Source organism: Pseudopipra pipra, chromosome 6, assembly GCF_036250125.1.
Source record: "Pseudopipra pipra isolate bDixPip1 chromosome 6, bDixPip1.hap1, whole genome shotgun sequence".
Lineage (NCBI taxonomy): Eukaryota > Metazoa > Chordata > Aves > Passeriformes > Pipridae > Pseudopipra > Pseudopipra pipra.
Window position 1 is genome coordinate 53,339,143 of NC_087554.1, and position 13,865 is coordinate 53,353,007.

General features: G+C 34.5%; 1 protein-coding gene across 4 annotated transcripts in view; it reads left to right on the forward strand.

Moving 5' to 3' along the window:
• The window catches only part of WDR25 (WD repeat domain 25), a 65,048-nt gene that overhangs the window by 26,017 nt on the left and 25,166 nt on the right, over positions 1-13,865 (forward strand). For all 4 annotated transcript variants that reach the window (XM_064659178.1, XM_064659180.1, XM_064659177.1 and 1 more), the window contains one exon: positions 9,293-9,440. In XM_064659178.1, coding sequence (XP_064515248.1) covers positions 9,293-9,440 — 148 coding nt within the window. The remainder of the gene's footprint in view (positions 1-9,292; positions 9,441-13,865) is intronic.

A 13,865-nucleotide genomic window follows, 5' to 3' on the forward strand; every position in this document is an offset into this window, starting at 1 on the left:
TTTCTCAAGGAAGATGCGTTGGTTCCAAGTCTCGCTCTTCTCCTGCCTTCATCCTGCAATTATCAGAGTTGAAAAATCAGCTACCGTTGAAGTTAATCAGTTTTCATTTATTTTGGGTTAAAGGTTCAAAGCTGAAGTACCTTCATAACAAACGATAGGCCAAACCTTGCACAGTAGCAATCAACTTCAACAATGCAATGATACTCTAAAAATTTAATTTAATAGGTAGCAGTAATGTCTTAAGTCTGTGATTACTGTTTACCTGGGAACACAGTTTTCTTTTAAGGGATCCACAAAAAAGGATTTAGAAGAGTGCATTACTTGACAGTTTATATAAGGTAGCTGTGTAGTCTGTGTACTCTTTCAGTTCTGGAAGCTGAAACAGATTGATATACACTTTAGTATTGCTACCAGTTGAGGTGCTGTGGATTATCACCACTTGATAGCACATTCTCTAACAGTATGTTTTAAAAAATGTATTTGGCAACAGAATGTCTGGTTATTGTTCCTCTGAACCCCTCTCCCAGATGGTGCCTGTGTTGGATTCTGCCCTGCTCACCCGTAGGAACATGTGTCTGGTCTGCATTCAGCACCGAGTCACCCGTGCTGTGATGTGGCTGTGCCGGTGTGCGGAGAGAGGATGCTCTCCATAAACTGTGTGCTGCAGTGTCACAACACGCCAAGGCCCAGACAGCACTCCCTGACACACTTCTGTCTTTTGAACTCTTGATCAGTCACTTTGCTGTGGCAGGGCCATGTCAGGATAAGTGCCAGATTAGCCTTGTCAGTGCATGTGAAATAACCCGAACTTTCTGCAGTTCGGCGTGACTTACTCTGATTTTGAGGGAAATGGTTTTTCTGGTGGAAAGTGATGCAAATGTTAAAGAATCTCTAGACTGAAAAGAGGAGCTGTCTCCAGTGCCCAATGATGATGAATCACTTTGTGTTTAATGAATGTAAAAATAATTTTGCAATATTTTTCCAGACCCAGATGTTTATTGGGTGGTCATAAATATATTGTCGAATTGTTCTTAGCTCCATACTTACACTATATATGTATAGAATTGCTAATTTCTTAGTCATAAATTAGTAGTGGTGTTAATAGCCCTCAGTTAGGAGGATAAGTTGTAGTAGATGCTTGAAAATTGAGAGATTAAAATCCAAATTTTCAAACTCGATCAAAAGCTTAAAGCTTATTAAACCCACATCTACATTAATGACTCTTGTAAATGACAACACATCTGGAATTGGACCACTTTGACCTTAATTCTTACAAAAACAAGCATAGGGTTAACGAACTTTTAAAATTGCAAATAAAAGAACCAAAATGAGGGTGATGTGGTTGTTGTGAGTTAGAATACGTCTTTTTGGTGAAATTGCATTCCTCTCTTTAAAGTGATGGTAAGATTTGTAATAAAGTAGCTTTGCTGTTGAAGTTAAATATTATAATGGTCTTTTAATAGCACCTTAATGGTCTCTCTGAGGACTTGCACTGAAATAGTTTTACCTTTTCATAATTGCACTTCATAGTGGACTGCAGCAGCACAATTTAAGGTCTCCTTAATTTTTTCATTTGTTTGTTAAATATAACAAACCTCATAAGTTACCATTCTGACAAATAAAGGAAGTATTACATTTATTTTGGTTGTTTTATTAGATATAATCTTCTACACCACTGTCTGTCTTGGCAATAATATGGTAGTAACTGACTTGTGTAAAATTTTTCTGCATCGTGTAATAACAGTAATGTGTATATTGAATTTATATGCCATCCGAGAGGAGACTTTCTCATTATATGCTCTTCATTTCATGTGTATGTGTGACTCAGAAGCCTGGTGTCATAAAGAAGTAGATTATTGCATATCCACTGCTTATGTTGTTCTGTGCAAATAGTCTAAAAGAAACTTCCAGTTCAGCTTTGTCATTTTTATGAAGCCCAGATGTTGAATGGAAATAGTTCACTATGGCACAACTTCAGCTCAACAAGGTCAGCTTGCCATAATAAAAAGAAAATTTACAGTGAGTTGCTGTGTCATGATAGTACCTAGACAGAACTGCTAATGAGTAATTTGCAAATTTTAACTGTGTTTTCCTATAAATGATGTGGCAGGCCAAGATTTCACCCTGAAAACTTGTTCATACTTTGACAGTATTTCAGTTCTTATCATAGGGATGTTAATTTAGGTAAACATCCTTTATAAGCAAACTAATTCTAATCTTCTAAGCTTCAGTTTATAAGAGCAGCAGGGCTTATTTCTGAATAATTATGTTATTAGTATTCTCGTAGTTCACGTTGCAGCATCAGGGCATGTGTTACTTGTCAGTGTTTGGTATCATTTCATCTGGACACCAACTGTGTGTATGTGCTATCCAAAACCTCAACATGAAGGCCTCCCTCTGAGGGGGTTGTGAAATCATGGAAGATTGAGCTTGTTTGTCCAGAAACTGCATATAATTAACAGGGAAAGAGTATTGAAACCACCAAATGGAAATAAGGTCTTGTCCCAGCTATTCATCTTGTCTGTGACATCCAAGAAATATGAATTCACTAGTGTCCATGTTTTCTTTAGTTTATCCATTTATGAATCAAGTGGATGGAAAAAGAGTTTTTGTAGATGACATTAGCATGTCCTGAGGACACTTGATACAATGGGAACATACAATTCACAAATTCTCTAATAGAAATGTCTATGAAATATTTATATCAGCCTTTTTCAGTCTTTTACTGCTACCCTTTTTAAAATATAATTTATTTCTTAGGAGTTCTCTTTGCCAGTTTTGATTTGAAAGTTTTCCATGGAGGCAATGTTAATTATTTATATTAGCAAAACCCTAACCAATTTGTATGCTCTAAAATTATTTATGTTTTGAGTTTTCATTGGTTGATTAGATTTTCCTTGTGCTACAAGTTAACTTTTGAAGTAAGGAACCATTAGGTATGTTTGCCAACAAACATGCTTACGTGAAATGTAGTAGCTCTTGTTGTTAAAGCTTTACCAAGAACATTCCTTTATTGTATTTGATCAGATGGATAGCTCTTGTCACAGTGGTGTGGGGTTTCTGTTTTCTTTTTACAGAATTCTGTTTTGCTTCTCTTGTCTCTCCCTTTGCCATCTGAAAATGTCAATGTTTTATCGTGGTCTATTAGTGTTTTCTTAAAATAATTTTATGGGATGCTGACAGCTCCAAGTACACTTTTAATTAGATTTTTATTTTCCTGTTAATGGCAAAACCACCCAAATGAAGCTTTACAATTAACAATTATGGAGCCTTCCTTGTGGAAAGGACTGCTGAGTTTCTGTGGGAGGGAAGATTAAAATAAAACAAACCAAATAATTGGAAATGTATTTCATAGGCATGGTTGGCATGAAGCTAATGTAGTGCTTGTACTCAGCCTCTGCTGGATTCACCAGGATTAAGGCTTGTTAACATGTTTGCAAATCAGGTTTTGTACCACTGAGTAGTTTGTAGTAGTAGTGCAGACTTGGTTAGTAGTATGCTACTACTATTATAACTTAAAATGCTTCTGCCTGGATAAAACCCCCTACAAAATAAGGGCTACCTTATACTGGGTTCTGGTTTGTTTGTTTTTGTTGGGGTTTTTTGTTTGTTTGTTTGGGGTTTTTGTTTGGTTTTTTTTTTTTCTTTTTGTAAAAGAGAAGATTTTCCACTTCATTGGTTTGGTAATTATGCTTGAAACACTTTAATATTAAAGTTTTTGGTGGAAAAAATAATAAATTTAGACCTTATGCTGGCTGTCTCAGCTAATTGAATTTATTACATTTTGCTGCTTTCCATTCCCCTCGTTTCTACAGTAGTAAGGGTAGTCTAGTAATAAACTATCCAAATACAAACTCTTGTTCAGATACTAAAGCAATAATAAAGTTGGTTCTTTGCTTTGGATTAGCAAGATAATTGTGTTTTGAGTTATGACTGCTGCGAGAAGAAAGCTAGTGGAAATCTGTAAGTGCTTGTTCAAATGACAGCATTGATATATACTTCTTACACCATGTCTAGATTAGGAAGATGGATGTCATTTAAAATATGTTCCCTAGAACACTTTAAACATTCCTGGAGCAAGTGTTCTACACATCTGAAAATGTGTTAGCTTTATCTAGCTATACAGAATCCTGCTGAAAGACACTTTTTTTGGGACAATTGGTTTAAAAAATATGTTGGTATGTCCAAAATTACATCAATCGTAGTCTATATAACAACCTGAACATCTATTAACATCCTTCATAATTGTATGAAAATAACTTTATTGACACTTGCAAGTTATACACAAAGCTAGACCTTGGCTCGTAGGTTTTCCTGGAGCTTAGCTGTTAGTTTTTACACAGTTTAACTACATGTTTAGACAAAAAAGTGCAAGTGATCTCTTTTGTAATTTTTCAACAAATTTTACTTCATACTACAACTATGACCTTTAGCTCAATATTTTAAGACGTGAATTGAAACAAGAACAAATATTTCTAGAATATTTCTAAATATTCCTGTAGTTACTTTAGGAATTTATATATATTACCAAGATCAGATTTTTTTATTCAGTCACGCAGTGGCTGGAGAGACTTAGGCACACCTACCAAATCTGATGCTTGGTTATTTATTGCTTTTCTTCCTGGCATTCTCTTGCCTCAGTTTTATGAACAAAAGAATGTACCTGTCTATGTGAGTGACTCCTTATTGCTGTTGGTTAGAGATACCCAAAGGGCACTTTTAGCTCCTGCAGTCCTGCCCAAAGCCACACCTCATCCAAGCGGGGAATCTGAAGAAACAGTAGCAGCAGAAGATATCTTTTTATAATTTTTTCATGAGACTATTTCTGCCCTCTGGCCCACTGATTTTCAAAGAACCTTTTAAAGTACAGTTCTGAGCCTGCTTTGAAAACTTGAAAATACATGATTTTCTATAGTTAGTGTGGGACTTCCTTCTCTACTGTATTTCTTAGAAATCACAGTATTTAGATACTGATGAGATCAGAAAAGCAATATGGTTCAGGGAGTACCATTCTCTTGAAATATGCATGTTAGCAGATATGGCATGTTCAACTTTCAGACATGAATTCAGTTCTGCAGTTAAAAAACAAAGGAGAAAAACAAAATCAGCTTTGTCTCCTTCAGACGCATCAGGGAGTGATGTTCCAGAAATGGAAAGGAGAGGCTCATGTCTCTTCAGAAGTCTGTGGAGCAACCTGAGTGTGCTTTGTAAGGGAACATAATCTGTTCTAGTCAAAACACAGTAATTCTTTATACTTTCTGTACTATCAGTACTATCCCACATCATCCTTGAGCAGGGCTGTTTCTTAAATGCCATTTTTTAGAAGTTTGAAATTATTTCTTACTGTTGTTCATTAGGAGCCATTGACAGAGGAAGATGGTAACTACTGAAGAATAGCACAACTTGGCTAAATTGAAGGGGAAGAATTCTTTTAGTATGGGTGTTAGGTTGAAATTAACTTCAATCTATCCACTAAAAAGTTTTTAATTTCATTACACGTGCTCCAGAAATTAATTTCTTGTTTAGTATTCTTGACTGGCTCTGCTGTAGCTCCTTTTTGCATGCAAATTCAAAATGCATACAGCTTAATTCCTCATACTCGCTTCCAACCTCTAATTTATCACAATTGAATTACTGTTCTCGGGTTCACTGTGCAATTAGTGACTGCCTATTTGAATAGCTGCACCTTTCTCTTTCTAAAAGTCAGGCTGCTAGATTTGCTTTTCTGCAATCCAGTTTGCTTGAAGGCAAATGCATTACAGATAATCACAGAATGGCAATGAAAGAGATGTGCTCAGTTCCTATTTTATCAGGCTACCTATGCTTGATGAGTTCTCCTATTACTTTGATTGCTCTGTTTATGTTACTGTGACTTTTTTTCGAGGAATGAATTCCTAGTTTGGATGGTCAGTAAGATAAAAGCCTTTCTTTTGTGTCTTATGAGCTGGTTGATAGGGTAGCAGACCTCGGAACCTTCTTGTGTGACTGCTATTTACTTGAATATCAAGTGCTTATCTTCTCGTGCTTCCTTCTGTGGCTTACCAAGAGAGTTTTTATTATCTTCAACCCAAACTACTTTATTTTAAAAGGCTGTTTTCCTCAAAGCTTTCAGTCAGAAAATAGGACCTGGAAACATATAATCTATAATAAATCTCATCTCTTACATTGTGTAGTTGCTTATGTGATTTGTGAACTTTTGATCACAAGGGTGAGGAGGTCTGGTTGTGTTACCTAAAGTAGAGGTTACAGTATTTTCACAACATTTCTAATCTATAGAGGAAAACAAGCAACTTCTAAAACCTTTATTTCCAAATAATATGGAGAAGGTGAAAGAGCAATTGAATTACAATGTGCCTCAGAGAAAGTAAAAAGAAAATTGCTTCTGTAAAGAAGTCTCTAGTATAATTTTGTCACTTGGCTGTTTGTACCTGCCATTTTGGCCCAATATATTAATCCTAGCAGATAACTATGTAATCACCATACTTTCTATAGTAGGGGAAGAAATGAAATGAAAGCAATTGATGGAAAAGAAATGGAAATGCAATGTTATAAATAGTGAAGTACAAAAGAGTAAGAACTAGTAGTGAAATATGAACCAGTTTGACAAATTAAAGCAAATTTTAATAAAATTGGAAAAAATGCAATTAAAGCTTTCGTGATACCTTAATGCCAGAAAGACATTGAAGAAAATCTTTGAAAATAGCTAGCTAATTTCAAAGCTTTGAGTCTTGACTGTTTATTTCTTTCACATATTGGATAATTAATTAGTTAATAATTACAGATTTAGGGGAGGTAATATGGTAATATGTATCATTTTTCTAATAACAGTTACATATTTCATTGTTTTTGGGATTCTTATAAGGAAAAAGGATGGACTGGTTACTGTTTATAATATCTATAAAGTTTACGTTAATTGGCAGTAAACTAAGTGAATTTCCTCAGTCAAGACTGCCTTGCCCATGTGACTCTAATTCCAGAAAGCATTGGAACACCACCATTACCTGGGCAGAAAAGAGCTCATGGAAAGGAAAACAATGGGGAGAAAGATGGTAAAAGTTGTCCCTTGTGAGTGGTCAGTGGTCTCATCCACAAGAGTGGATCACTTGTTCAGTCTCACATAATGGAGGGAAACGTGCTTTTTCAGGGGTGTGTTTTTTCCATTTATGCAGCTTGTTTTAATGAGCAGGAACTCAGAAGTGCTGTTGTTGAACTTGCTTTACTTTACCCTTCTTGGGAAAATTGAGTTTTCATACTTAATCACTAAAACATGACAGAAAATATCTGAAGCATGTACCACCTATTTTCCTTTCATCTAAATTCATTCATTAGCTTCCTTATATTAAAAGCCTCTAAGACACAATTAACCCTTTTTTAATACCGTGAAACTTAAAACAATCGGTAAAACTCATTAAAGCAGAGAAACTTACTTTCAAAAGCAGTTTAATATTAAGATTTTCCTGATTCCTTTTCTTATGAATAGAGTAGAATACTAAGGGTATGGCCATCACAGTTCCAGTCTTAACTGGCTATTCAAGTAATTAATGATAATTGGTTGCTTTGCATTGCAGAACTGTGCTTCGTGATAGAAGATCCTTTGATGAAATAATTTTCTATAATGGAATGTTTTCTTCTGAGTATGCATCATATAATAATGATACTGTCAGCAAGTCCTTTTTGTCCAGTAAGAAGAAAATATAATTGAAGATAAAAAAGCATTACCTAAAGTCTCACTTGTTTCTCCCTCTTTACATTCTCTTATATTGTGAATTGTGCTATTCCCTCAAGAAAGCAAACATCTGCTTAGGTTTTCTGATTTACCAAGTTGTTTTTGTTTTTAACATCCTTTAAAATGCACAAACATGCAGTTAATTGTATTTTCAGTACTAACTTCATTGCTCTTGTGTTAACATACATGAAGGTTGAATTTCATCTCAATTTTAAAAAAATGTAATTTGCTGAGATTTTGTTAGTTGCCTTGTCTGTTCCTGGCATTATATAAACAATCTTAGAATGGAGAAATTGATTAGAATCGCCAATATTCAGAATAACTTCCCAAGCTTATAGGCAATGTTGCTTTCATTCTGCATGTTTTTGCAGGATGAAAATGACTAATTGCAAAGAGAACTACCATGAAGTAAAATGGTGACTTTAAAGCAATAAACTGCCTTGGGTTTACAGTAACTGCAATAAAATTATCATGAAGCAGTGTCAAAGTGTTGATTTATTTGTACTACTAATATTAGAAGTAATGAAATTGTAGGATTTACAGGAATGGTTATAGCATTTGCTATCTGTTTTATTATTCAACTCAACAGGTATTGTAATGTACAATCATAAGGTATTTCATAATCTAGCTTTTACTGAAGAAGAATATTCATAGGAAAATAGCTCTGATATTTAGCCTTCTGTCACAGAAGTGATCATACTGGATCTTTATATGGGTCACTTGTTGCCGAACTTCTAATTTTATCTTAAAACTATGGCAAAAATAAAACTAGGAAAAGGATGTGCTTTTAATTTTTGTCAACTATATTTGGTAACTAAATTCAAAGTAGTTGTATTTTCTAAAATATATGACTTGGAAACAAGTGCCTTTTTGAAATATGGGCAGGATGATTTATGTTCTGAAAGTGCTACTTGTTATATACTTAAAAACCATTGGATAGCTAGTAGAACAGGATTTTCAGAACTGCTCAGCATCAACCTAATTCTGTCCAGAAGAAACTGAAAAATGAGAGGACTCAGACCCATCCTTAAAAATCTCCATGTGGCTGTGTGATAATATTCTTATCTGCTTCCTCAGTGAAGTTAAGGTAAAATTCCACTTAAAATTATACACCCAGTGAGAAATGTGATAAAAACCTATGTATAGGCAGATGTGAATGCTGTAATCTGCCAGGATTCCTCTTACTTGATGGAAAACAAGATATGATAGAGAGAAAAATTTGGAAAAAAATTATTTAAAGGTAAAATGTATTTGGATACTTATTTGTGTAGAGATAGGACAGCATTATGAATGGGAAAGTGTAACATGAATTGCCATTGCAGGCAATGTAGACATTTTAAGAAATAAAAAAGTTATAAAAAATGTATTACTGATTTGTGCCTTGTTAATAAAATACCCTAATTCTAATCAACCATGCAATTATTTCTAACAATCTTTTCAGCTTAGCTGGTATGACTCCAGAATGCAAAGCTTTCTCAACCGCAATGATTTGCTGTAGCTACTTATCAGTACATTGAAAAAAATACTGTGATTCTTTATAAAGCTGTCCTTATCCTTCTTCTTAAGGTATGGGATGCTGTAGATACAGGCTGCTGTTTAAAAACATACTCCTGTCACTCCTGTGCTGTTCGAGCTGCCCAGTGGTCGTCTTGTGGAAGAAGGATCCTCAGTGGGGGCTTTGATTCCACACTGCATTTAACAGATATAGAAACAGGTAAAGGTCATGAAGGGTGCATTATAGCCCTGTCTTTATTGTGTACAGATAACTTGGGATCTTGTTAGCCTTATTCTTTCTTATATAGATAAAATCTGTACATGAAAGTCAGAGTTCTTGAAGCACATCCTTACTTTAAAAAATATATATCAGCAATTAAGAGTAGTTGGAGAAATTTGAGAAAACTGGAATATCTTTAACTTCATGATCACATATAATTTCTGTTGTCAGATACTACACAGATGAACAGAATGAAATGTTTATTTTTTATGCTCTGTCATGGTCATTTATTAAAGTGTTTGAGGAGCCTCTTAAAGCTGCCTTCAGTTACATTTATACATATGGTTAATTGAAATATAGGCTTGTATCTCATTCTCAATTGGGTTGGTTTTAAATCTGTGCCTAAAGTTAATTGGGTGTTTGTTTATTTTTGTTTGTTTGTTTTGTTTTTGTTTTTTTCTGAACAGGACCTTAATTAGGAGTATAGAAACTTAAATTCTAGTATGAAACCTTGAGACTGAACTTGGGTTGCTTTGATGCATTTGTGGATTTGATTTGGGATTTGATTGTTGTAACCTTAACAAAACTAATTTCCTGGATGCTGTCTCTTCTCTTTCACAAACTGAAGTGCTTCTGTCAGCTGTATTTCTTCTCTGCTTTGTGTATGTTACCAGCATTCATACAGCAGTGTTCACTGGAGCTGTGCATAATAGGACATCTGTGTGTGTGTGTGTAAATGAATTAGGTCCAAAATAGGACTCTGTCAAGGGAAGAGATGCCATTTTATGTTTTTCACTTAATTTATTTTTAAGTGTTTAACTCCTACAAAGGTGCAATATTTCTTGTAAGACTACAGTAAAAATTCTTACAAAAATTACCAACAGGTTTTGTCTAAGAGGATTTTCTCTTACATAAAAGCAAGGACTACATTGTATGTGAATATCTGGAGAGCAGAAATCCTATTCAGATGAACTGGGAAAGTGGCCAAGGAAATTTCTGAATATTGTTCACATGAGAAAAATATTCTTTTCCTTGCTCTAAGAATTTATTTTTCTCAACAATTGTTGTACCAGAAGTATTTAAATTCAGTGATGGCTGAAAGGGAGCTGTTGTAGTGTGGGAATGTAAAATATGTTATGGAATACTGATGTTTGAGAATATTCAGGTTTTTTAATGAGAAAAGAGGTTTATATATCTGATGTACTAGTACATGAGGTTAATATATCAAGTCATTAATTTGTCAGACTTCTTGTCTTTTTTTTATTTTCAGTCTCGATACAGCAACCTTTCTAGTCTCACATATAACTGAATTTTACTAATCCAAGTGGATTTACTTTTGTCTGTGATGCTTACAAATTCTAAACAGGATGGCTGTCTTTTTAATGGGATTTTTAGCAGTAGTATAGATTTTATGTGTCTGAGTCATTTGAAGGGACTACTGTGGGAAAAATCTCATTTCATTAAATCATAGCACAAATTTCAAAGATACGTAACTTAAATCATATACTTTAATGTCTAACATCTCTTTGACTTAAGTATTCAGTAATGGGATAGTAATCTGGATTAAGTTGATTGTAGTAGTTCATTTATACTGCTCTAGGAAGTGACAACAGTAACAAGACATATTTACTGCATTTCAAAGCAGATAAGTTTATAAATGGTTCTTTCCTTATTGATGGGTGAGTTACGCAGTGTTTGTAGCTTCTTAAATAAACTATATGTATAAAATGAATGCTTATATCCTTGGAAATACCAGATATTCATTATTGCCTTATAAAAAGAACACAGGAGCCCTTGTACTTTCTCTGAACTGCAGTTGTCATGTTGATGTTTGGACATGACTTTCAGTGATACACACCTCATTTGGAAAAGTGTAATATGAGTGATCAGAATTTTATTCTGATTTCCTACGCATGCAAGGCAATTTCTGGGTTCCTTCCCTGTTGTAAAGTTACTCTTCTTTTCATGAATTTCAGTCAGTTCCTTTCAGAGAAACAGGGTGAGCAATTTGCCTCTGGAATCCAAATCAATTTGATATAAAAAGCCTCATTTCCATTTGAAAAACACTAAGGCAGCTATAAGATTTTGATTTACATTAGTTCACTGAATCATTCATTCTTCCTCACTCTTCATCAGAGCTGAGATGATTTCTTCTTTGATTAACTTCAGATAGATGTTAGAACTGCTCTTTCACAGAGGATTTTCAGATACCTTTTTGGACTTCAGTCTTAATTACTTTCCATTGCTAGTCTGAACTAACTACTAGTATGTTTAAATGCAGTAAATGCATGCCAACGGGATTTTATAAATAATAATGCTCTCTTTAAGGCTCTGTGCTCTTGTATCTTGTATATTTTGTTCTGGTTCAACACTTTTCCTGTGTTGTTTGCTAAAATCTAATCCTTCTTGTTTTCAGTGCAAATTTTATATATTACATCTGTGTTATAAAAATTGTTACATGTCCTTCACTAAAAGAAACCTAATGGTCTGAAGAGAATTATTTTAAAAGCTTAGGAAAGGTTGCAAATACAGCTAAGTACGTGCATGGTATTGAGCTGCTCAGGTGCCTTTTTTGTTTTTTTTTTTTTTTGTAATTTTCTGTTGGTTTTCTTTAGGAACATTGTTTCTGCCCTATTAAATCTAAATTGTTGTCTGGCTAATTGTTACGGGTCTGATGAGAGCTAGTTATGACATTCCTCTAAGGAATGTGCCAGCATAGTTTTAACGAACAGTGCTGGAATAAATTCCCCAGGAAATTTTGTTTCTAGGATTGGACTTCAGTTTGAGTATCCCTTGTCCTAAATTATTGCATTTTCTGGAGTGATTTTTTTAATCTCTATTATCTGAACAACATCAGAATAGAAGCAAACACTGAAATCCCATTAATGGTGAAACAGAATTTTTGTCATTGGCGTAGAAATCCTGATATAAGGATAGAAAACACATCCTGAAATCCTGTCCTGCAGTTTTACACCATCAGACCTCCTGCCCTTGTCATGCGTATTTAATGAAAGTTCTTATGTATAAGAATATCTAAGATGCTGCAAGCAAAAACCAATGGGCTGATAGGAGTCTCATGAAGTTCAACAAAGACAAATGCAAAGTCCTGCATCTGGAATGGAGTAATCCTGTGCAACAGAACAGGCTGGTGATAAACTGGCTAGCAAGCAGCTTTGCAGAAAAATACCTGGGAGTTGTGGTGCTGAATAGGAATCAGCACTGCTCTCTTGCAGCAAAGGATGACTACTTCATTCCAGGCCAAATTAGGAAGTATTTACCTAGGACACAGAGAACATGATGCCAGGCTCTTCTCAGAGATGTGCAATGAAAGGATAAAAGGCAAAGGACAAATACAGAAACACAAAAACTTGTTGGCTCAACTCAAGGGTCATCAAACACTAAACCAGGCTGTTAAGAGAAGCTGTGTACTTCAGTCCAACTTGCTGCAGCTGGACCTAATTCAAATTTGGATTAGATGAGTCCAACCTGCATGATACTATGAAGAAGAATTCAAGTTAATGAGGTACAAGGAGTTTTCTTGTCCTGGTTTGGTTGAAAATAGATGTTGTGCAAGTCTTTTTTTAAACTCAATTTTTGTAGATTGTCATTTATTATCTTCAATGGTCCTAGCACCAGGATGTCAAGATATGACTCTCCACAAACATGGTTTTCTTAAAAGCTGTTGTAAACATTCAGAATTATGGGTCTGATCCAAAATATGCATAAAATGTTTAAGGAACTCAAGGTTATTCATGAGTCATTCACATGAGTGGTTCTGTGGTTGCACTTTGCATGAAGCAAGTTCAGTACTGCAATATGGAGTTTCATAAATATTGGTAGATCCAAAAACTGCAGATGTGCTGCCTGGTGTGAGTTAATATTTTTTTTAATTGTTCTATTTTATATACATTATTTCTTTATAAAAATAAAGCCTTTTGAATGGTTTCACGAATGTGATAATAATGCAGCAGTCTCAGACTCTCTGGTTTTGTTCATCTTTAATAACACCACACTCACAGTCATTTTCTGCTATTGATGGTCCAGACACTTCATTATTTACAGAGTAGTAAATAGAGTTATATTCAGAGAGCACTGAAAAAAATTCCTTTTAAAACAATTCTAGGTCAAGTACATTTGACATTTATCTTCTGCTATGTCCAGATGTAATGGAGATGCTCTACCAACTTTAGAAGGGTAATTGTATTTTTAAAATTTATTTATAACTATTTTATTTTTGGAATGTATGTTTTATTCATCAGTGGATTTTTCATTAGTCACAAATGAATTGGTATAATAGCATAGGCAGAACATTGGCTGGGTTGTTACTATTTGCATATTGTAGATACTTTTCATTTCTTTAATATTATGACAGAGGGAATGTTCCAAGAAATTTTGGCACATTTCCTACGTTACCAAATGCTGCAG